General features: G+C 36.1%; 1 protein-coding gene across 4 annotated transcripts in view; it reads right to left on the bottom strand.

Moving 5' to 3' along the window:
• Positions 1–20,593, bottom strand: part of abcc8 (ATP-binding cassette, sub-family C (CFTR/MRP), member 8) — a 102,835-nt gene that overhangs the window by 64,646 nt on the left and 17,596 nt on the right. For all 4 annotated transcript variants that reach the window (XM_038305483.1, XM_038305486.1, XM_038305485.1 and 1 more), the window contains exons 5-9: positions 18,394–18,560; positions 15,031–15,273; positions 11,074–11,262; positions 10,149–10,313; positions 8,647–8,802 (exon numbers count right to left, since the gene is read on the bottom strand). In XM_038305483.1, the coding sequence (XP_038161411.1) occupies positions 8,647–8,802; positions 10,149–10,313; positions 11,074–11,262; positions 15,031–15,273; positions 18,394–18,560 (920 nt within the window). The remainder of the gene's footprint in view (positions 1–8,646; positions 8,803–10,148; positions 10,314–11,073; positions 11,263–15,030; positions 15,274–18,393; positions 18,561–20,593) is intronic.

The following is a 20,593-nucleotide window of genomic DNA, read 5'->3' on the forward strand; positions in this document are numbered from 1 at the left end:
ATTGAGGGGTTTAGGGGTTAGGGGGGTTTAGGGCAGACGTTTGGACACAGCAAGCTTGTATGAGCTATGAGAAAAGCAACTTTAAACAGAGCGTGCAGCAATCCCTCTTGGTAGCAGGTACAGGGTTGTGCATGTGCATTTTTTTTAAAGTGAAAAGGCGGTCTTTTAAAAAAAATTCACAATACCTTTAACCAGTTACCATCTGTGGCTATTATGATAAAATGATCGAGGTGCTCATTTCCTCAATGCCAGGGGAACAGAACACCAACAATGACAGAGATGTCAAATATAAATTCTCACTGAGCTCCGGCACCACTAGAGGCTTATTTTGCACACAGGACCTGGTGCTTTTCAGAGATTTGATAGACTCATCTGTACCTACCATTTTAAAATGGTAGGTACAGATATGTGCTAATAAATATGTGAGCCCATCAGTCAGACAATTAAAGCTTGGCAGGATTTGGGTCACGGACATAATGAGGAAAGAAGAAAGGAACTAAATTCCTCTACAGCAATGAAGGATAGATTCCATTTTACCCTCAACTTCGATCATCCTTTATCTTCTGAAATCAATTGTTTATTTTTTTCCCACTGGAGTAAAGATTTGATAAATGTTAACATCAGTAATAAACAGCAGATAGTGTTTATTATATCCTGTTCTGTACAATCTGACAGTTGATTGAACATGCTCTTTAATTCATGTCTGCATGTAGTAAAAAGAGCTGCAACCACTTAACGGATCCCAGGAAGCAACATTAAATTAGCATAGCTTTTTACATTGGAACAAACATGCAAAGGGAAGCATGACTCTAATTACAATAATCACAGACTAATCAAACTATTTTCATTGCTAAGCTGCTGCTCATTTATTGTCTGAAAGCTGTAGAAAACAAAATTTCATTTTGTGACCATGACAATAAAAGTTGTCTAAGTCTATTTTTATTGCACTTTGACTTCAGAAAAAGGAAATAAAACCAGATGGAGATAAATGCGATGCCTCACCCCCTCCTGTCATCGCTGACAACATTATGCGTACTACTAGGGTCAAGGTAGCTGATATTCTTTTCGTCTCGGCTGAGACAGTCATGTCGACCACCAACCCCCACTCACTGTCTGTCAGCTTCTCACATTATAGAAACCTGATTTAAAAAGGTTCACACTACACAGCACACTCAGGACCTAGAGCAGCTTTTCAAAAGGTAAGAATGTTTTCAGACCAGAGAGCTTCATGCTACCAGGGTCCCCAATGAGCAAGATAAAAGCAAGGAGCTCTCCCTAGAGATTTTTAAGATTATTTTGAGGGGAACAAATCTAAAACTAAACCTCTTGACAATCCAGGTAGTGGGCCTTACAGTGTTCCTATTTTAGACCCATGTACATGTAAAGGCAGATCCAATACAAACAGACAAATTTTCTTATCTATCGTACTTTTGTTATGTTTAAATATAAGAAAAATTGAAATCATACAGTAGACAAGACAGCATTTTATTTTGTTTACCGTAGTTTGCAATCCAATTAGCAGGAAGTTCCATCTTCAAGAGTCATTTTTCCAAATCCTACCCTTTTATTCAATTTATAATATTTTCCCCTCAGTAACACAGATATTGATCTTGGCAAATATCAAGACAAATGTCTCCATTGCTAAAATGCCCCAGGAAGGGAGCGGAAGGGGATGTGAGACGACGGTCCTTGCATTTCAGTTGAGGTCAAAAACATGAGGATGTTGTGTACTCTTCATCCTTACTGCAAATATCAAAGCTTTTCATAGCAAGGAAAGAAATCAATGAGAATCTTATGATATTAGAAATGATGGATTTCAAATAAGGTCCTTGTTGGTTTGGGTTAACGGTCATGGTCTATTTGGAAAGATATTGTCAGAAATTTACTGTCAAACCTGAATGTCAAACATTTTATCTGAGCTTCTTATAATACACACTGCTCAAAGGAATGACAAACTGATCAATGCAAAACCTAATTCTACTGAAAGCTAACCAAAGACAAGAAAAATGTTGTGTACTCTGGTTTACAGATGTCTGAAAAGCATGCCTGAAAATATGAAGCCACTTTTTAAAAATGCTGGCTGAACTGGACAAGTTGCTGAGCTAGAGATGGCTTAGATGAGACCTGCAGGCATCAGATATACCGACACATAATATCCCAACAGATCTGGGGATTCAAATAGTTACGCAAGCAAGGGGATCAGTGATTGGTATCAGCTAATTCATCCTCCTATATAATCTTGCCACATGATTCTGGTTGGTGTCATGTAGCAGAAGTACCAGTGGGTTCTGCTTCCACTCATGAATACAACCCTCCATCCTCAAATAGATTTTGACCTTCCATCATGAAAATGTCCATCATGTTCCATCATGTTTCATTTACTTCACTTTATCTCACTGATCTTTTGTCCAAAACTCACTTATTGCATGCTTACTTTTACTTCCATATGTGTCTCTACTGCTACTCGAAAAATGCCATTGTATTTTCTTTATTAAAGGTAATTAGTTAAAACCTGTACATTTAGAGGCGGGCATATAAGCTTTCTGCTTTTTTTCTTTTTTGGGGTAACCTTTACAGATTGTTCTTCTGTGCTTTTTGACTGAAAGTAATCTTTCTTCCTACTACATATCTGCAGATGACAGAGATACAAGTACATAATGGTGTGTCTTGATTGTCTTGTACTGCTGTTTGGCAAGAACATAATTTATCATTTAGCCCAATTTAATGCCATCAATACACTACATTTCTGCATTCAGAAACCCCTTGCTGCATCCTTGCTGTTTGTGCAGGAGGCTCCACCTCTTCTACTGGGTCTGACTCAGGGATTTAATTGTATGGTTGTGCATCTGTTTGCAGCCATTCTTATGCATATAAACTGAGTGTAGACATTAAGTCAGGGCGTTTAGCCAGCTAAAGCTTATATGCATAAAAGTGACAGAGCTCTAAAACAGTTTATTCTGAGAGGTGACTAAAATAGGCAAAACGTAGCAGGTGAAATTTTATTGTCATGTAATGATAATAATTTCATTATCAAGAAATGTAATAGACTGGTAATAAACATGTTTTGTATAGGCTATACAGTATAACCCATAGAGACGGGCTTTAGATCAAAGTATTTAAAATAAACTGATAGTCAGGCTTCAAGCAGACAAGCAGTGAGCTCAGGGCCCAGCAGAGGTCAGGCTTTGAGGACACCATCATTACGTATACTTCTGATTGTTTAGTCAGATAGATTCTTGACCCAGAACTGCTAGGAGCCATCTTGTTTGACTCCTACACTTCTCATACTGTGGCTTCTTGTTGAAAGGAGCACATACTTGTCCAGCTGATGAGTTTTCTACAGCTTTGTTGAACTCTCATGGATATATATTTCTATCTCTCCTTTAATGTTTACCTGTGTAACCTGTGCAAAAGATAGTCACCAATGGTGACTCTATCTTTACTTTATTAAAACTCTGAAACAAGTTTTGACTTGAAGCAACAACAGATTAAAAACTTATCCCTTTCACTAAGATTTGGACCATTTGGCCTTTAATAGGTTTCCTGAGTGGCCATTTCATGGGGCAGCAATTCTGTAGTTCAATTTTAACAACGCCAAGGATGATGGGATACCAACCATAATGCTTTTGCACTTCAAGTTGGCTGTGATGAAAAGTGGGAGTAAATTCCTAACTCATCAAAGATCTCTGATTAAATTCAACTGTCTTCCCAGCGGAAGTTAGAAAAGTTCAATTTGGATTCATTTAAAGTTTGAGCCGACAGGGGAACACAGAGGATAAACACTTATGTTGCTGTAACATATTCAATACTCTCAGGCTAAGTGCCTTTGACAGATGTGACGCAGATGTTTCTTGAAGTGCTGGTTGATTCATGTGTTCTTTCATTTGCTGAGTTCTTTCTAATTACACTTAATGCCAGCTTAGCTGCTGTTTGGTGAAAATTGTTGTTTCCAGCAGATTCAGAGTTTGATTTTCTCAACAGAGAAATTTTAAATGTAGTTTCATGGCTGGCTGTTGTTTTTAAACAACTTCATGCAGAAACAAAGCAGCAGCATCAATGCCAAACATCCATGGGCTTAATAATCTTCTGCATATTTGCTAACAAAAATAATAAAGATTATTATTTTTTTGCCTTTGAACATACTATGTTGTCTTGAATTCTTTTGATTTGGAAAATAAATATGTTCTAGCAAAGTTATTTTTGGTTATAAATAATAACAACTCAAAACAAATAATAAAAGGACTTTGAATCATCATTTTTAAAAGGGGATTTTTGAGATCAAAACCCAAATGGTGGTGATGAAGAGACATTAGAAATGTTTTTGCTCAGAAAAGATGTCTTTGAAAAGCTGTTTATTACTGTTGCTGTATCATTTAAAGTATGGCTTGATAGATGATGAAAATTAATCATAGGTAAATGAGCGTTCAGTATACTTCACTTGTTTTTTTCAAAAGTGAGCAATGAAAAACACTTAATATTTTAAAGAAGTTTTAAATGTTAAACTCTGACTAAACTCTAACTTAGAATTAAACTTTAAAGAAATTCAACTAAACTTTTATGAACCAATTAACATTTTACTTTAAAATATTTATATATTTTATATATAATGTCTTTTAATTTTTTCTACCTGTCTGTCTGGCTGATTTTTCCAGGTTCACTGTTAAACAGGCTGCATAGGGAGATCCTTCCAGCCTATAGGCATCACCATCTACGACAACTCATTGAAGGAGTCCCTATACAATCACACTTAGTTTCCCTTTGAAAATAATAAAATGCAGTTTTATTAAACCATCAATGACTCATTTTGAAACAATGTGTAAAGTATATTAGTAACATATTAGAAACATTACAGCAGCTCTCTCTACAGAGCTAACCTCTATGTCAGAGAAGCATGTGAAGGCCAGCTGACAGAAGCTCCTGTGCAGGGCTGCAACTAACTATTATTTTTGCTAATCGATTAATCTGTCTATTATTTTGAGGGGGGTTATCAATGTCAAAACCAATTATTATTGAGGTTTTTTTAGTTGTTTTTTTTACAATTTCGGTTTAATTATTCATTCATTTTGGATTGCTCTGTCAGCCAAAGGAACGTTTTAGAGTCTCTAAACTCCAGTTAATGTTAAATAAATTAATACATTTGTTAAAAATTTTCTTAATCCTGGATTAATCACGATTAATCAGATCAATTGTTTCAGCCCTACTCTGTGAGGAAAGATGCATCCTGCATTTTCCTGAAGTTTTTTGTTTAGATTCTGAATTTGGACACTATCTGAATACTAATGCAACAGAAGAAGAGATTTATCTGTTTTTTGGGGGGTTTTTTAGGGCTGGTATAGATACTGATTATATTCACATCAGCCTGATCGATCCTTGATATTTGGTGCAGATTTTTTGGGATGAGTGTTAGACCTTATACTGCTTTTTCTCCATCTTTACATGATAATAATTACTCAGTTATAGAAAATGTTAAATAAAAAAAACATTTAATAACAAACTACACAAAAATTAACAAAGGGGAGCCAACAGAACGAGGAGCAATGCATGTCCTTTATGTGATCTTAAGGCATGGCTGCCGAATGCACTAATGAATCGGCCAATGAATGCATGTCTCAGCTGATACCCAAATAAAAAGAAAAAAATCTAATATTGGCCTAAAACATGATTATGCTTATGCATTGTCTATTTCTAAATAATAGTAAGTCAAATCTATATTTATGAGATGTGGAGTTATTGTTTAACAGATATTGAGATATTTGAATATCATTGGTGAATAAACATAGTGGAACAAACTATGTATTACTGAGAAGTATTGTATTAAATTACATTGCCAAAACAATTGGTCACAAAACCACATCAATGAATTCTGATGTTCGAATCATTTTCATGGCTGCATGCATATTTTAAGTTCATGCCTTGTAATCCTTAAATTACTTTTCCTAAATAATCCTAAATGACTGAAAAAACTTTGAACTAAACATCCCTGCAGAATAATATAATCCTTATAACTTAAAGGTCCATGTCTATCGATCTCTCTGCTGTATGAAAGTACTTTTTAAAAATAACCTTTGAATGTGTTTTAAACAAAACTTTTCATTATGATTACTGTATGTTTCTTTATCAAGAAATATCTTTCACTGGTCTGATGTAATATTCTCAACCTATAATATTGTATTTCCCCTTACAAAAATTATAGATCTAGCAGTCTGGGAGCATTTTTATTCAGAGTCGTGGCTTTAAGAAACACTAAAAGAAAACAAGATATTGTGCTTATCAGTGAAAGTCATTTTTTTTTTTTTTTTGATCAAGCTTTGGGGAAAAATATGGAATCACTCAATCATATTGAAAAACAGCATGAAATCATTAATCAAATTTCCATTCCAAAAACTAGCACCTTCATCATATTAGGTCTGCTCATTAGTCTGCAGTTAGAAAAGTGTGATTACGGCCTGGAGAGCATTTGCAACACGAAGACTGACATGAACCATGGCATTAACACGAGGGATGGCAATTGAACAAAAGAGAGGATTATCACATTTCTCAAAGAAGGTAAATCATAACATAATGTTGCAAAAGTTGTTGGTTGTTAAAAGTTTGCTGTGTCCAAACTATTTCATCCAAGAACAAACAACATGGGAGGTTAATAAAGACAGAGATATTGGTAAATTAAGGAAGACATCAAAACACTTAAAGTTTTGTCTTGAAAACAGAAAATCCACAACAGAAATGAGGAAAGAATGGTAAGAAACTGGAGACAAAGTTTATGCCAAAACTGTTAAAAAAAACACCTAAAGGAAATAGGACTTACTCTAAATGTAAGCCATCAGTAACACCTACACAGAAGGAAAATAACTTTACTGTCGGGTAAGGAAAAGCAATTGATGCAGTTCCAATGAGATAGATAAGACTGCCTGAAGAAAACAGACTAATTTCCACATTCATTGATGATATGGGGCTGCATGTCAGAGAAAGGAACTGGGGAGATGGATTTCATTACATCTTTAATGAATGCCTGAGTTTACATGAACGTTTTGGACACATTTCCTCTCCCATCAACCGAAAGGATTTTTGGGGGTGATGAAATATTTTTTCATCATGGTAGCATATCTTGCCATACAGTAAAAACCTTCCTTGAAGAATGACACATTCTGTAAGGTAAATGTCATGGCCTGCAAATGGTCCAGATCAAAATTTTAATTGAAAATCTGTGGTGGAATTTAAAGAAAATGGTCCGTGACAAGGTTCAATCCTCCTAAGCTGATCTGAAAAAGGCGACTAGTGAAAGTTAGAGCAAAATTGATCAAAACATCAATCTGCCACTCATTGAGTCCATGATTTACTGTTATAAAGCCAGAAGTGGTGCTAAGTACTGGTGGTGTGACAAAGTCTTCTTTCATTTGTTTCTTTTTTTCATTATTTCACATTTGATTGAGTGATTCCATATTTTTTCCCTCCTCTTGAGCCAAAAAGTGACTGTTACTGACCACCACGATGGTTCTTCTTGATTTATTTTAGTGTTTGTTGCTGCTTAGAATTACCCTGGTTTTGTATCCTGTATGTGAATATTTTTTTTCTGCTTTAGTAAAGAACATCTTCCAAAAGTTGGGATTCCAGGATATTTGCCAAGGGTTGTAGCAATTGAAGAAAAAACATGTTATAAGTTTAGCATATTTGATCTGACTAGTGAGGAGAAAGAAACTCATCACTGACAGAAAAAAGGCTTGAAAATATCAGATTGTGTGGAATTACTCTAAATAATATGCTTCACCAAATCAAATAAAAATAAAAAAGCTTTTCTGTAACTATCTGAATTTACTGAAAGCATAATTTTACAAGAATAATTTATTTTTTTAACCATAGTACATTAATAAACAGCATAAAGTTGAACAAAAAATGCTTGTAAGACAAAATCAGCTTCCATAAAAATGAAATATTAAACACTAATGGATTCATATATTAAACACCATGAACACTGTCAGGCGTTAGAATATTAGCAGATATACTAATGTGCAATAATTGTATGTAATAAAACATTTTCATTTGATGTGGGAAGGAAAAGACTCAGCAGGTATTTACAACACAATTTTTTTTTCTACACCTATGAGAGAAATATAGATAATAACTAATTAAGGCAATCATTAATCTCACAACCTTTACAGAGAAAAACCTTTCAAAGAGGAAGTAAAGGCTTTCTAATGGACCGCACACAGATGAGGTAAATTAGTATAACTCCAGCTGCGACCATAGGACTCAACAATCAGGTTTAGTGTTCTCATCCTCACACCTCTAAGCATACAATGCTTCTTCTACATCGTTATTAAAAGACTTGCTAAGTGAATCCTATAAGATCAAATAAATCGACACATGAAGATTTGGAAAATAGATAAAACTTGCAATAACAACATTTGGTGTAACAACACAATCCTTTGCAAAATATAGTACTGTTATAGCAAAGCTTAGAAAAGACCAAAAGGGACAGATGATGTAAAATGCCACACAAAAAAATCCCAAGCTATATTTACAGCAATATAACCAGAAATGTTGTGCTAATAACAGAGGCTGCCTACTGCTGCTGTGCTGGACAGAGCCAAAGGAAAATGCACTGCAAATGCATACAACACGCACACAAAAGGAAACCATGTTTCCTACCTGTACTGGCATGGCCCATAGGTTAGGAAGGAGGAAGAAGAACCACATGAGCTGGTTGGTATCTATGGCAACCAGATTACAGATCTGAGCGACAGTTAGCTCTCCCATGGACATGTTGGACGTGCACAGGTGCATGATTTTATTGTAGATTTTTGTCTGGAAGAAAAATAAAGATGTTTAACAAAATGATATGTCATGTTAACCCAAACGATAATTTCATCAAATAAGGTACTTCAGGTTCCTTGAGGTATTTCTAACCCCTAAATTAACAATTTACATCATATTAAATTCCAAAAATATGAATAATTTAGCTTAGATTTTTTATCTTAACAGAGTAACACAGAGTGGCAGAGAGCTGCAAAATGATGCAAGGAAAACAGAAGGATGAAAGAAAATTGCATTTATATTCAGCCTCTTCAAGCCTTAAAGACACCCAGTGAGGAAATTGTCTTTAAAAGTCACCTAGAGTCCACCCGTCTGCAGTTTAATGTGAGAATAAATTCAGCTGCTGTTTGAAGGCCTAGGAGAGTTCATTTTTTTAGAGAACAGAATAAGGTTAAAGCAGGGTTCCTTATCAAAAACATCACAGCTGCAAACCAAAGACATTGCTGGCTATCTGTCCCGGCACAGGTGGGGGAATTTTTTGAGGGGACAGGGGTCAGTTCTTCCCTCCAGAACTCTGTGCTTTATAATTCATTTTTAAGAAAAAAGCTTTTTCTAAAAGAGAGGAGGTCCAGTTCATAGCTTGTCATAAGCTGCAAACACAGAAACATGTTGAAGAAGGTCAACTGGTCAAATGAAACCAAACTCAGATGTGAATCGCTGTCAGATATCACACAGAAACAGTGACAAAGGCAACTTATTGTGTGGCCTGTCAGAGATGGTGAAAAACATCCCAATTTAACTGCCTCAGAAAGAAATAAACTCCAACAGAAAAGACTAAAAATCAATAAAAGGATCAGCCTTAATAAAATAGAAAGATGAAAACAAAGTATCTCAATGAAGTGAAGTAAAAGTACTACAAACAACCAACTATCCAAGATGTGACAAGACTTCCATAAAGTCCCATTAAAAGCCAAAATAAAGCACTTTTTTACAGTGGGATTTTGCATATTTCATACACACCTAGCAGTGTGAATATCCAAAACTAAGAGAAATAAAAAAGTTTTAACTTTAACAATCAATAAAAAGTTATTCAAGGAGCCATGATGCATCAAGAAAAGGATAGATACAAAGGAGAATAAATGATATCGAGTTTTTATCCCATTTCCAGATGAGCTAGATTACACTCAAAATTTAACTGTTACCATTAGTGATGATTTTCAAAGGACATCATAATACGACTAAATGACTTAGAAGATGTTTTCTAAAAGAGAAAGGCTGAGAATGAAAACTCTTATTAGCTCATTTTGGGTGTTCAGTGTTTGTAAAACGCTCAGATTTCGAAGGTAAATCAAGGTAAGATTTGGGCTCAGGATCAGCTGATCTCCCAGAAATCTCACCTGTATGGCTCCCCGCAAGTTGATTCCAGTTTCAATGGCCACATAGTAGGAGACCTGGAGGAAGGTCCTCTGGAGGAGAAGGGCGATGAAGAGCAGCACTGCCAACACGTATGCATTCTCCAGGAATTCTTTGGATGAAATGAAATAGATGCCGAGCAGCTTTGTCTGGGATCACAGGAAGCAGAGGGAGATATAAAATATGGATGAATTCCTCATTGTTAGTGAATCTGCAAGCTCAAAGGCAGTTTCAACAACATTGCTTCTTATATGAGTTTTACACACAAATGCATACAGTTCATTAAGAAGATTGACAGGCTATATCGCTTAATGTTTAATCAAACCTGCCTTAGGTAGAGGTAATTCTCAATACTCTATTATTGATGACTGGTTAACATATCCCACAAGTCAACAATATCCCATATTTTCTTTTTTTCTAAGAGGTAAACTCTCATAATCTGCAGCGGAGCTACTTTTCAGCTCCTCTTCTAAACTGAGGTGCTACACTGACAAAGTACTTTGATTGAGTTAAGAGCTCTTTTATGGTTCTATAATTGAATTTTTATATTCCAGCTCACATCTGCTTTCTTTGGACACATACTCAATGCTTCTTTGGTCCAGAAAAATGTCTAAGCCTGCAGCTCAAGGAATCTAAGAAGCTATTAGAGCTCCAGCAGCGATGAGTCTCATAAATATTTGAAAGGGGTTGCGTTAGTGCACATCAGAACATAGAGGAATAAAGGGGACATCTTTGGTGGCTCACCAAAATGGGACTGCTGCAGAAAGTCTCAGCCTTTTGTGTTCTTGCGATTAAAAATTTACCAAATCTGTAAAATCTATTTTGTTTATCAGTAATTTAAAATGTTTCTATTTATTTCTGTCAGTTCTGTTGCTCTGGTCCCTGATAATAATCCGGTAGAACCCTTACCGGTTGCTGGATGGTACGATTGTCTTTGCTGATGTGATGAACGATGCCAGAGATACAAAGCGGCCCAGCAAAGCCCAGCAGGTCCGCCATGAAGCGGAAGGTGATGCTGAGGATGAGAGGCCTGCCAAAGGCTTTCCTCAAAGCCAGCCAGATCCACTTTGGACCTTGAGGGGCAATACCCTGAGGCTTCTAAAGAAGAGAAATAAATTCTTGAAATGATCTAAAATCAAAGGTATTGGCATGCTAAATGAAACTATTGAGAAATTTTAATCAAGACACAACTCAGATCAGACATTCACACTCATCTCTGCAAAACTTTGTATCAGTTTTTCCTTAATAGTTTGCTTGGACCATTCTAAAGTTTGTTGTTATTACAACAGAATCAATATTTTAGAAAACACTATATTGGTGCAATAGTTTACATTTCTTGTGATTTTTCTAAAATCCATGGGGTCAAAATTATACATGAAAGTTTTAACAATGTACATCTTCACTGTCATTTCACTAAAAGTCTTTTAGCAAGTTGCAATAAAACCACATCTGTTGCCACCATCAAGATTCTGTATCCTTTTAAATTATTTTAAGTTAATTTAGATCAGGTTGTTTTTGACCCTGGAACCAAAATTCAGGATAGTTAACAGTTATTTTTAGGATTGAAGTCAGGGCTTATTGGCCAGTCCAGCTTCATTTTAACCTATTTATGCAGTGTGTTTGATGTAGGTTCTCAGCAAGGACAATAAAGTCCTAATTAATGAAATAGAAAGTAACTGCAACATGCAACACGTAGACACAGCAAAAGATTAAAAGTACACACGAGACTAAATAATATGAAAAAGGACATTTTATAAGTTAAACTCTCCAGCTAAAGAAGAAGGCAAATATCAGAACTAAACTGTGGTTATTGATTAAATTGTATAAGAAAATGGTATAAGATAAATAGCTGGTTAACCATGAGATTAAAAAAAGGAGAATATAAGCATGATTAAATAAGAAAAATATAAGAGTGAGTAAATAAACATTAATATCTGTGCAGGAACATTGGGAAAAAATGCATCGAACTGAAAACCTCTCACAGCTCGTCGAAGCAGTATTCATGTAAGTGTAACAAATTCAACTATGAATTGTCTAAAGATGATATCATCCATGTTGGCAATAGCAGATTTCAGTCAAGCCTTGATAATAAACTTTATTCTTGGTCAGGGTTAGGCTAGTTCCACTGTAGACACTGACCCTGGTATCTCAGCGGTCTTTATTCATATTAGCCTTAACTCTTAATAGTTCCTCGTTCCTAATCATTCTAACACATTTCCTTTCATCTAAACAGTTTTTCCAGATGGCTAAAAGTTGCGCATATTTATTGTTGTTCCAGCATCATATTAAGCCCAACCACACAAAAAAACTTTGGAATGGATTAAGAAGGATAATATTAAGCTAGTAGCATTTCACCAACCTCAGCCATCTAGAAAATGTTTGGGTTATACTTAAAAGCAGAATTTAGTTTGTGCCTGAATGGACACTCAGCCAGAAATCAGCCCCAAGCTTTCTGATCATTACCCCAAAAAAATTTGCATTTTCTTGTAATCCAGATACATGTAAAGATTTGACCCAGTATGTATCATTTGACACTGAGCATTTCATAAACCCAACTTCTGGCTGTCATTGCACTAGTGTGTGTGTGTGAAGGGTGTGTGTGTTAAGATGAGTGAGTCATGCTCATATCTGTGAGAACAGACGTGACTGCTACCCTGGGTCTCCATTTTTCCATTCATCTCCTACAAAGAGTCAGTTTGCGTACGTAACACATGTCACAGAGCGCATCACAGCTACGCACAAAGAGACACATCTTGTGCTTCTATCCCAGGTTCAAACAGCTAGGATGGGTTCTGTTCCCTTCTCCCACTCTCTAAGGGAAACTAGCTTCCCAGCTTCAAGCCCCTCAGGGGTCGAGATGTCACCTCGTTCACAGATGAGTGGGAATGACCCAGCGTCTTAAGACCTCCTCTAACTGAAACTGTTGCCGCCGCCCTTCCCCGCCACTCCACTGGGATCTCTCAGTCTCTTTCTCTCATCACTCACTCCTGGCGGAAGGAAACGGAGTAGCGGTCACACCGGACGCACACACAGCAGTGACGACTGTCGTATGAACTTACAAACACTGGAAAACAACGACCCTGTAGAGGAGGCCCTTTATGTCTGACCCGTGATACACGCTCTAAAGATGCAGGGAACCCCCAGAGATGAGTAAAAGAAGAAAAGCATAAGGCAAGCAATATTAAAATCTAGGACTAGCGATAGACCGATATATCGGCGAGCTAATACAGTACCTAAGCCAGATAACAGTTTATTTTCTTGAATCAGTATCGACCAAAACGATCATGCTTTCAACAAATTCATTAGTGCATTTAGAAGCCATGCTTTGAGATCACACAAGGCTCACTCTGCTGCTCCCTCTATCTGCTATCCACTCTTAAAGTTTTGCATATGACAAGTTAATGTCATTATTTTTTTCATTTAGATTGAGACTTATGTGACATTTATTATTATTGTGTCATTTTCATAATGTAAATAAAGAAAAAGCAATATCAACCTCTAGAATCGACCCAAAAATTCAGGAACAGGGTTTGGTTAGACTGTCATCAAAATAATCTGTATTGGTATTGGTTTTAAACACCTGTGAAGATTGAGTTCTATGTAGAACAGCAATGGCTGAAAGTGAAATCAATTATTTCAGAGAGAAAGAAACGGCTCAAATTTACAACCAAATTTGTTCTTTTTTTACTATATAATGCTTTCATACAATATATTGGTCTGGAAATTGTGTCTGTCAGCATTACCAATACATTTCAGTAGATAGAAATGTACTTTTTTGGTAAATTTTTGTTTTTTAGGAAAAGCAACAAAGATCTACATAAATCAAAATAACTTTAAAAGGAAACTAAATGCAGCTGCAAAGCCATGAATTAAACTTACTCAGGTTATTTATTATTTCTTTAAATTTTAGTTGCAAAAAATAAAATAAAAAAAATATCAGCCACTATTAAAAATGTGAATCTAAGTTAGAGCAGACCTCCCTAACTCCTTTCTTATTTAATTTTTATCATCTTACGTATATGCCAACAACATGGAGGAGTAAAATACTGCCAAAACCAAATGGAAAATAACACCATAAATTCAATAATAATAATACATTCCTGTAACACCTCAAATGGTGCCAAGAGACAAGTGCTTTCCAACATGTAGCTACAGCTTTCGAAATTGAAATATAATCTAAAATAAACAGACGGCAACGAAAAGAAACATTGTGGAAACACAGATACAGGACGTGCCTGATTGCATTTTCCTGTTTACACTGTTGGAAAGCTTACTTCATGTCCAAATAAAGTTTAATAATCCCACAGCAGACTAGGCTGAATCACGACCTGCTTTCATATGAGAAGGGCTGAATAGAGTAGGACTGCAAGGTTCAGAGGTCACCTCATGCACACCACAGACAAAATGCATTAAACATAATCTTCTGGGGTGTTAAAAACTAAATTTGTAGAGAAAATCTAACAAAAAACCATTGGAATGATGAGTTATTTTGCAAAAAAAAAAAAAAGAAGAGAACTTTTTGTCTTTAGATATACAAAACTGTTTCATCTCAAAGGTTCAAGGAATGTGAATTCCTTTTAACTAACATTAAAATTATTTCTTTAAATCCGAAAAAGAAAATCAATGTTTTTCTAAGCTTATATTTCCTCCTTTGACCTTAATCAGAGGTGTGCATTTCAATACTTCAGGGTCCTGCCGCCCTGCATATTACATATGTGCTTTGATTTTACACACCTAAACCAAATAGATGAATTATCTCTTTGACTAATCTTCAAATGCCAGTATAACAATAATAGTAACACCATATCTTCATCTTTATGTGCTAAACTAAAGAAATACATTTAAAACTCAACAACAAGCGCTCACCTTCTGCTCTTCAAATTCCTGGCGGAGTTTTATGTAGTTGGTGAGTGCCCGCATAGCAATGGGGAGTTTGCCAATGACCTTCAGGTCGATGGGCCGCTTGTGGGCAGAGGTGATGAACGTGTTCATCCACCAGTAGGTAGCTTTAGACAGCAAGTTGACGAAGGGCTGCAAGAAACGAACCCCAAGGTCCTGGAGGTCTTCAGGGGGCTTCACTTCTCTTGGATTGGCGAAACACATGTAGCGCTGCAAGAGAAAAGAGAGGTTCCACTATTGCTCTATTCAGACAGAAGACATAGAAACAAAGGAAGAACAAAAAAATACTTGTAGAAAAATTAGGTAGATAAAAAATCCTCTAGCCCCTTTTTTTTTAGAGAGCTGAAACATAAAATAAGTCCTTAATAAATACAGTGTAAAAGGAAGGCTTAATTACTACTGCTGGAAGATAATTTGCTTTCATTGTATTTAAATAACAAGTTGTCTTATAATCCCATGACAACTTGGAAGAGCTGGACTCTTAATATTAACTTAGCTGAGACCTTTAAAAGAAATGAAAGCATGCAGAGGGGAATAATTAATAGATTCAACATAATAAGACTCTCACCCTGACTGTGTAAGGATGAGATAATATAGTATTTATATGAACCTGCATCCACACAAATAAAGTCAGATTTACCCAATTAATAATTTTATTTTAAAATAACTCAGGGCTGCACTCAAAACCTTAAGCATAAAATCATGAGCAATAAAACAACAAATCAATCAGTGATTGAATCATTTGAGTGATATTTGATTTGGATAACAACGTAACAATCACAGGTCATATCAGGGCCAAAACACTTTAATCCTTATGAGAGAGTAGATAACAAATAGAGCTCTGAGAGGCTGAGTGAACAGCGCGATGGAGGTTTACCCCAGGGAGCTCCGCTCACAAACAGCTGTGTGCTCACAGCTGGGGTTAACACAGATAAACACTCTAAAGTGTCCAGAGGAAAATGGCAGACAGATGTACATTGTTCTGGCATTTTCATTGTGATACTCAGAAAAGGTAAGGCAGGTGGCTGTAAATGTCACAAAATGACTAATGTTGAAATGAGTGCATGACTTCTGCAATCCATAAAATACAGACAAAAGACTCAATTAGGACACCATTTGAAAGAATTTTAGTTTCAAAGGTCTGACAGGCAATTAAACTGTATGAATTGATTGAATATCTTTTTTTTTCCAGGGATAGGCACGCCTTAAGGTGACTAAACAGTGTTATTTTAGAAAATACAAAGTTCAGAAACTTAAAGAGTAGAAACCAACCATAGAGAAAAACAAAAGGCAAACCAAAAAGCAAAGCAGCAGTACAGAGAGCACACATACAATCACTAATGAGACCAGAAGCATAATTGTTTTTTGGTGGGGACTGTCACTACTGAATGTGAAAAAAAAAAAAAAAAAAAGGAAAGAAATGTTAATTGATTACGAGTTGAAGAGCTGTCAAAGCTACAGTGTGTGACAACTGAGTGGAAAATGTCTCAAACTGAGGCAAAACAGAAGAGAAGTAAAGGTAGGAGAAATAAAAACTTCGACAAAATCATTTTAAACATTTTAAAGTACAAAAAAAGATAAATGATAAAAACATCCAACTAAAATGATAAACCAAACACGATTCCTTAAAATATCACATAAATAACATGTAGGAAGTATCTTTGTCCAAAACAGAAATGATGAGCAAATATTGTACTTTTTATTAACTTTATTTTATTAGCTTTATTTCAAGAACCTAAAAGGCCGAATTCTCATGTGTAAATTTCCAATCTACAGATAGATTTGTTTTTGCTAGGTTCGTGGTGCTATTATTATCTCAGGGAAGCTTCTTTTTCAGAGACAATAGTTTTATTCTTTTATTTAATAATATCTTTAAAACCATTTCTAATTATAGCAAAACGACAGAGTCTTATTCATTGATCTTCAGGACAGTGCTACTCTAGACTGGTTCAAGCTGACCATGTAACATAGATGGATTTCCTACAGAGTCCTGCTGCCTCCAGCATAAATATTGCTCAACATTTGGATGCATTGACACAAAGAAGTTTTGGATATTATAGTTGTAAGAAAATAAAATCAGCAAAAAGTCTCCAGCTTTCATACAGCAAAGAACAACACAAAGCAACACAAAAAAATAGATTTTACAGGAAGTATAAGGACGTAGAGGAAAACTGTCTTCATGACTCCCTCCTTTAGATATTTGTTAAGCATCAGAAAAAGCCTGTTTGGAGAGAAGGTGAATACAACCATAAGTCTGTCCTGCAGCATCCTAATAAAACCTGTGTGAGCCTGAATAAGAAGAAATAAAAAAAAAAAACATCCTCCAAGGGCAATTTCATCCAACAGTCAAGATGCAATTTGTGATGATCTGTGCAGCCTGATGAGACATTGTCACAAAGGAAAAAAATGATGAAAGCATTCAAAGATTGAAGTAATTCAGAATACATGAGCAATAAGCAGCCCAAAACTTGAACCCATACAGAATCGGCCATCAGATCTGACAAAAATCAATAACAGAAACCATGAAAAAGATGCAAATTCCTAGCAAGATTTAAAAAAGGATGGCTCACCATCAGCCATCAGTCAAAATGTGGCACTGAGCTGAAACCAGAATGTCAGAAAGATTTGCACCAAGCACAAAGGCCCACTCTCTAAATCGGCATCATACTATATTTGCTAATGTAAGCCTTTAAAATTATTATGTGTGTTTGAAATATTTAATAGGGCATATTATAAAATAAAAAGTAATAATAAAAACAGTGAAGCAACAGAAATAAAATGAAGGATCTAAACCATCTTTAAAAAAGTGTAATATGTGTAAGGCTGTATATGTGCTGATTTTTATTTTCAATTGAAAAGCCAATAAATGTTTAATTCTAAAAGTTGGACTTTGCCTTACTCTTGCTGCAATGTAATGAGCACACATGGGAATTATAAAGCCAAAGGCAGACTAAACCTTACCAAATTAAGAACAGCAGCAAACAACAGATGGTGCTGCAGACTGATGGAACTTATCCATCCTTTATCCATCCATACATATGTTACCATCACCATTATGGGCATGTTGACCTTAAGCCTAAAAGAAATATAGTCTGCGAGGGCCATTATTGTTGCATGTTTGCCGCCAACCAGAAATTCTCTATTTTCAGAGCAGCAACACATATCTGTGTACTCTTACCACAGTCACATTTCCCACTTGTATCAAGTTTTATTTAATATAATCTCCATCAGCAGTCCTGCATTTTAATTATTCCAAGTCACTGCAGACTGCATCACAAACCAAACATTTTCTTTACCAGAAAGAAGACACAAACACACACCAACTCTCACCCTGCCCATGATTACGTTGATCTCCACAGCCAGTAGAAGTCCATAGAGCAGCACCAGCAGTCCAGTGATGCAGTAGCGAAGCTGCCTGGGGCTGATGCCGTGCTCGGTGTATTTTGCAAACTTGATGGTCTTCATGATAAAAGCCAGCACCCAGTAGATCAGCAGGGCTGTGAAAATGTCACAAAGATCAGAAAAACAGCAAATCATCAAGCAACCATAGAAGATAAGGAACCTTACTGGAGGGTGGCATTTTAAATTGAGAGCTATCTACTGTGGCCCTGAGGTGCCCTGAGGTATGTGTGATTTAATTTCACCTGTTTTGTATGTTTTTAAACTGAAATAATAAAACATTTTAGATGTTTTAGATATATTTTACCATATGAACTAATTAAATTTTTTATTTTAAGTATTTATTGCTGTTTTTATTAACACCGGTAGCTCTGTTAACCTCTGGGTTACAGACTTCATTGGAGAACAGGCAGCATCATGTAGACAAAGCAATGCAGCAGAGGGGTCAGGGATAAAGTTATAAACTAAGCTTTGAGCATGATGTTAAGCTCTGTTTAAAAAGGAAATAGCTCACAACTTGTGATGCACCTGACCATTTATGTCAGGATCAATCTGAGTTCTTTTATCATATTATAAGCTTCTTATTTGCCTTATGACAGCATATTTGTTGCACCTCTAATGCCCATTGCATTCCCTCAGGACAGCTGACCTAAATCACAGACGACATTAAGAGATCAGTGAGCTTCGAGAACAAGCTGCTTCTGGACATAAGACCAGCTCCCTCAGTTGATGCTTTCAAATCTTCAACAGAAAGCTTTTTTTTTAACTAAATGAGTTTGAGTCTATCCGTACTATTTACAAGGAAATAATTTATCAGAAAAGCAGAGAAAGGGTCCTCAGTGAGACAAAAGGAGCCGCACAGATTTAAAAACCTGATAAAAGAAACATATTAGTCAAGCAATCCTTCAATTGTTGGAGTCAACCTCCCCACCACCACAGACATCTACACCTCCAGATGCAGGAAAAGGGCCTCCTGCATCATGAAGGACCCCACTCACCCAGCATACTCACTTTTTGTCCCGCTACCCTCAGGCAGGAGGCTGCGGAGCATCAAATGCAGGACAACCAGACTGAGAAACAGCTTCATACCAGAAGCTGTGAGACTCTCAAACTGTCCCTAACAATAACTTGTATTTGCAGTCTACACTCAGACACTTTAAAATGTTGCACTGCTAAATTTATCTTTAATATACATTTTATTCTCTACTTCTTGTTTTTATATATCTGTAAATGTTTTTATAAAATCTGATATTGTAGCTAGTTTTTATAAATTACTTTTTTATATTCGGATGTAACTGAGGCCGTGACGCTCAATTTCGTTTACCTCATCTAACACGTGATGTGAATGACAATAAAGTCTCTTGAATCTTGAATCTTGAATATGGCTGTTAAGAAAGAGTGCCAAAAAGAAAGCAATAAAAAGTCCCCACTTTCAATGTCAGAGATCACCCATGGTCAGTCCAACTGGTTTGCTCTTTACTCTCTGAGGGTCACAGTGAAAACAGCAAGAAAAGAAGAGTAATTTGCATAGTCCATTGGTAGATAGCATGGAAAAAGATCAGAGGACTGCATCCAACTCAGCAGGAGACTCACAAACAGTGTTTACATGTTTTGTAATGAAGAACTCCTATGGCATTACTTTATCAGCTGGACAGTCTGCGCCTCAGTCTCCATTTACAAGATTAATATCTGTCTGGCTGTGATATGGAGACCTAAAGGCAAAGGCGGCTTGGTAACTTGATGGAAGTAAAACATCAAAGGTGGCATGCAGAAGAGTAAATGGAGCGTAAGAACCAAAGAAGAGCCACATCAACAGAAGAGAAGCTTTAACGGAGCAATTGTTACAGGAGGTGGTTCTGATAATGATGGGGGCTAGACTGGGATGATTCATTAATCTATCAGCTAAATCTTTAGCAGGCAGATTAATGTGTTTTCATTACAAAAAGTATTGATATTAAATATGCAAATGAGGAAATTATTTCAGGAAAAGGTGGAATGTGATTTGCCCACAGCACTGTAATTCCCTTAGATATGTTCTGATAGAGACAGAGGCAGATTTACCATTAGGCAATACTTGGCAGTTGCCTCTGGCCCCAATTCCCGGGGGCCCCATAAAAATCTGTTTACATGT

The sequence above is a fragment of the Cyprinodon tularosa genome, unplaced genomic scaffold, assembly GCF_016077235.1.
Source record: "Cyprinodon tularosa strain WSP-4 unplaced genomic scaffold, ASM1607723v1 ctg56, whole genome shotgun sequence".
NCBI classification, from domain to species: Eukaryota; Metazoa; Chordata; class Actinopteri; order Cyprinodontiformes; family Cyprinodontidae; genus Cyprinodon; species Cyprinodon tularosa.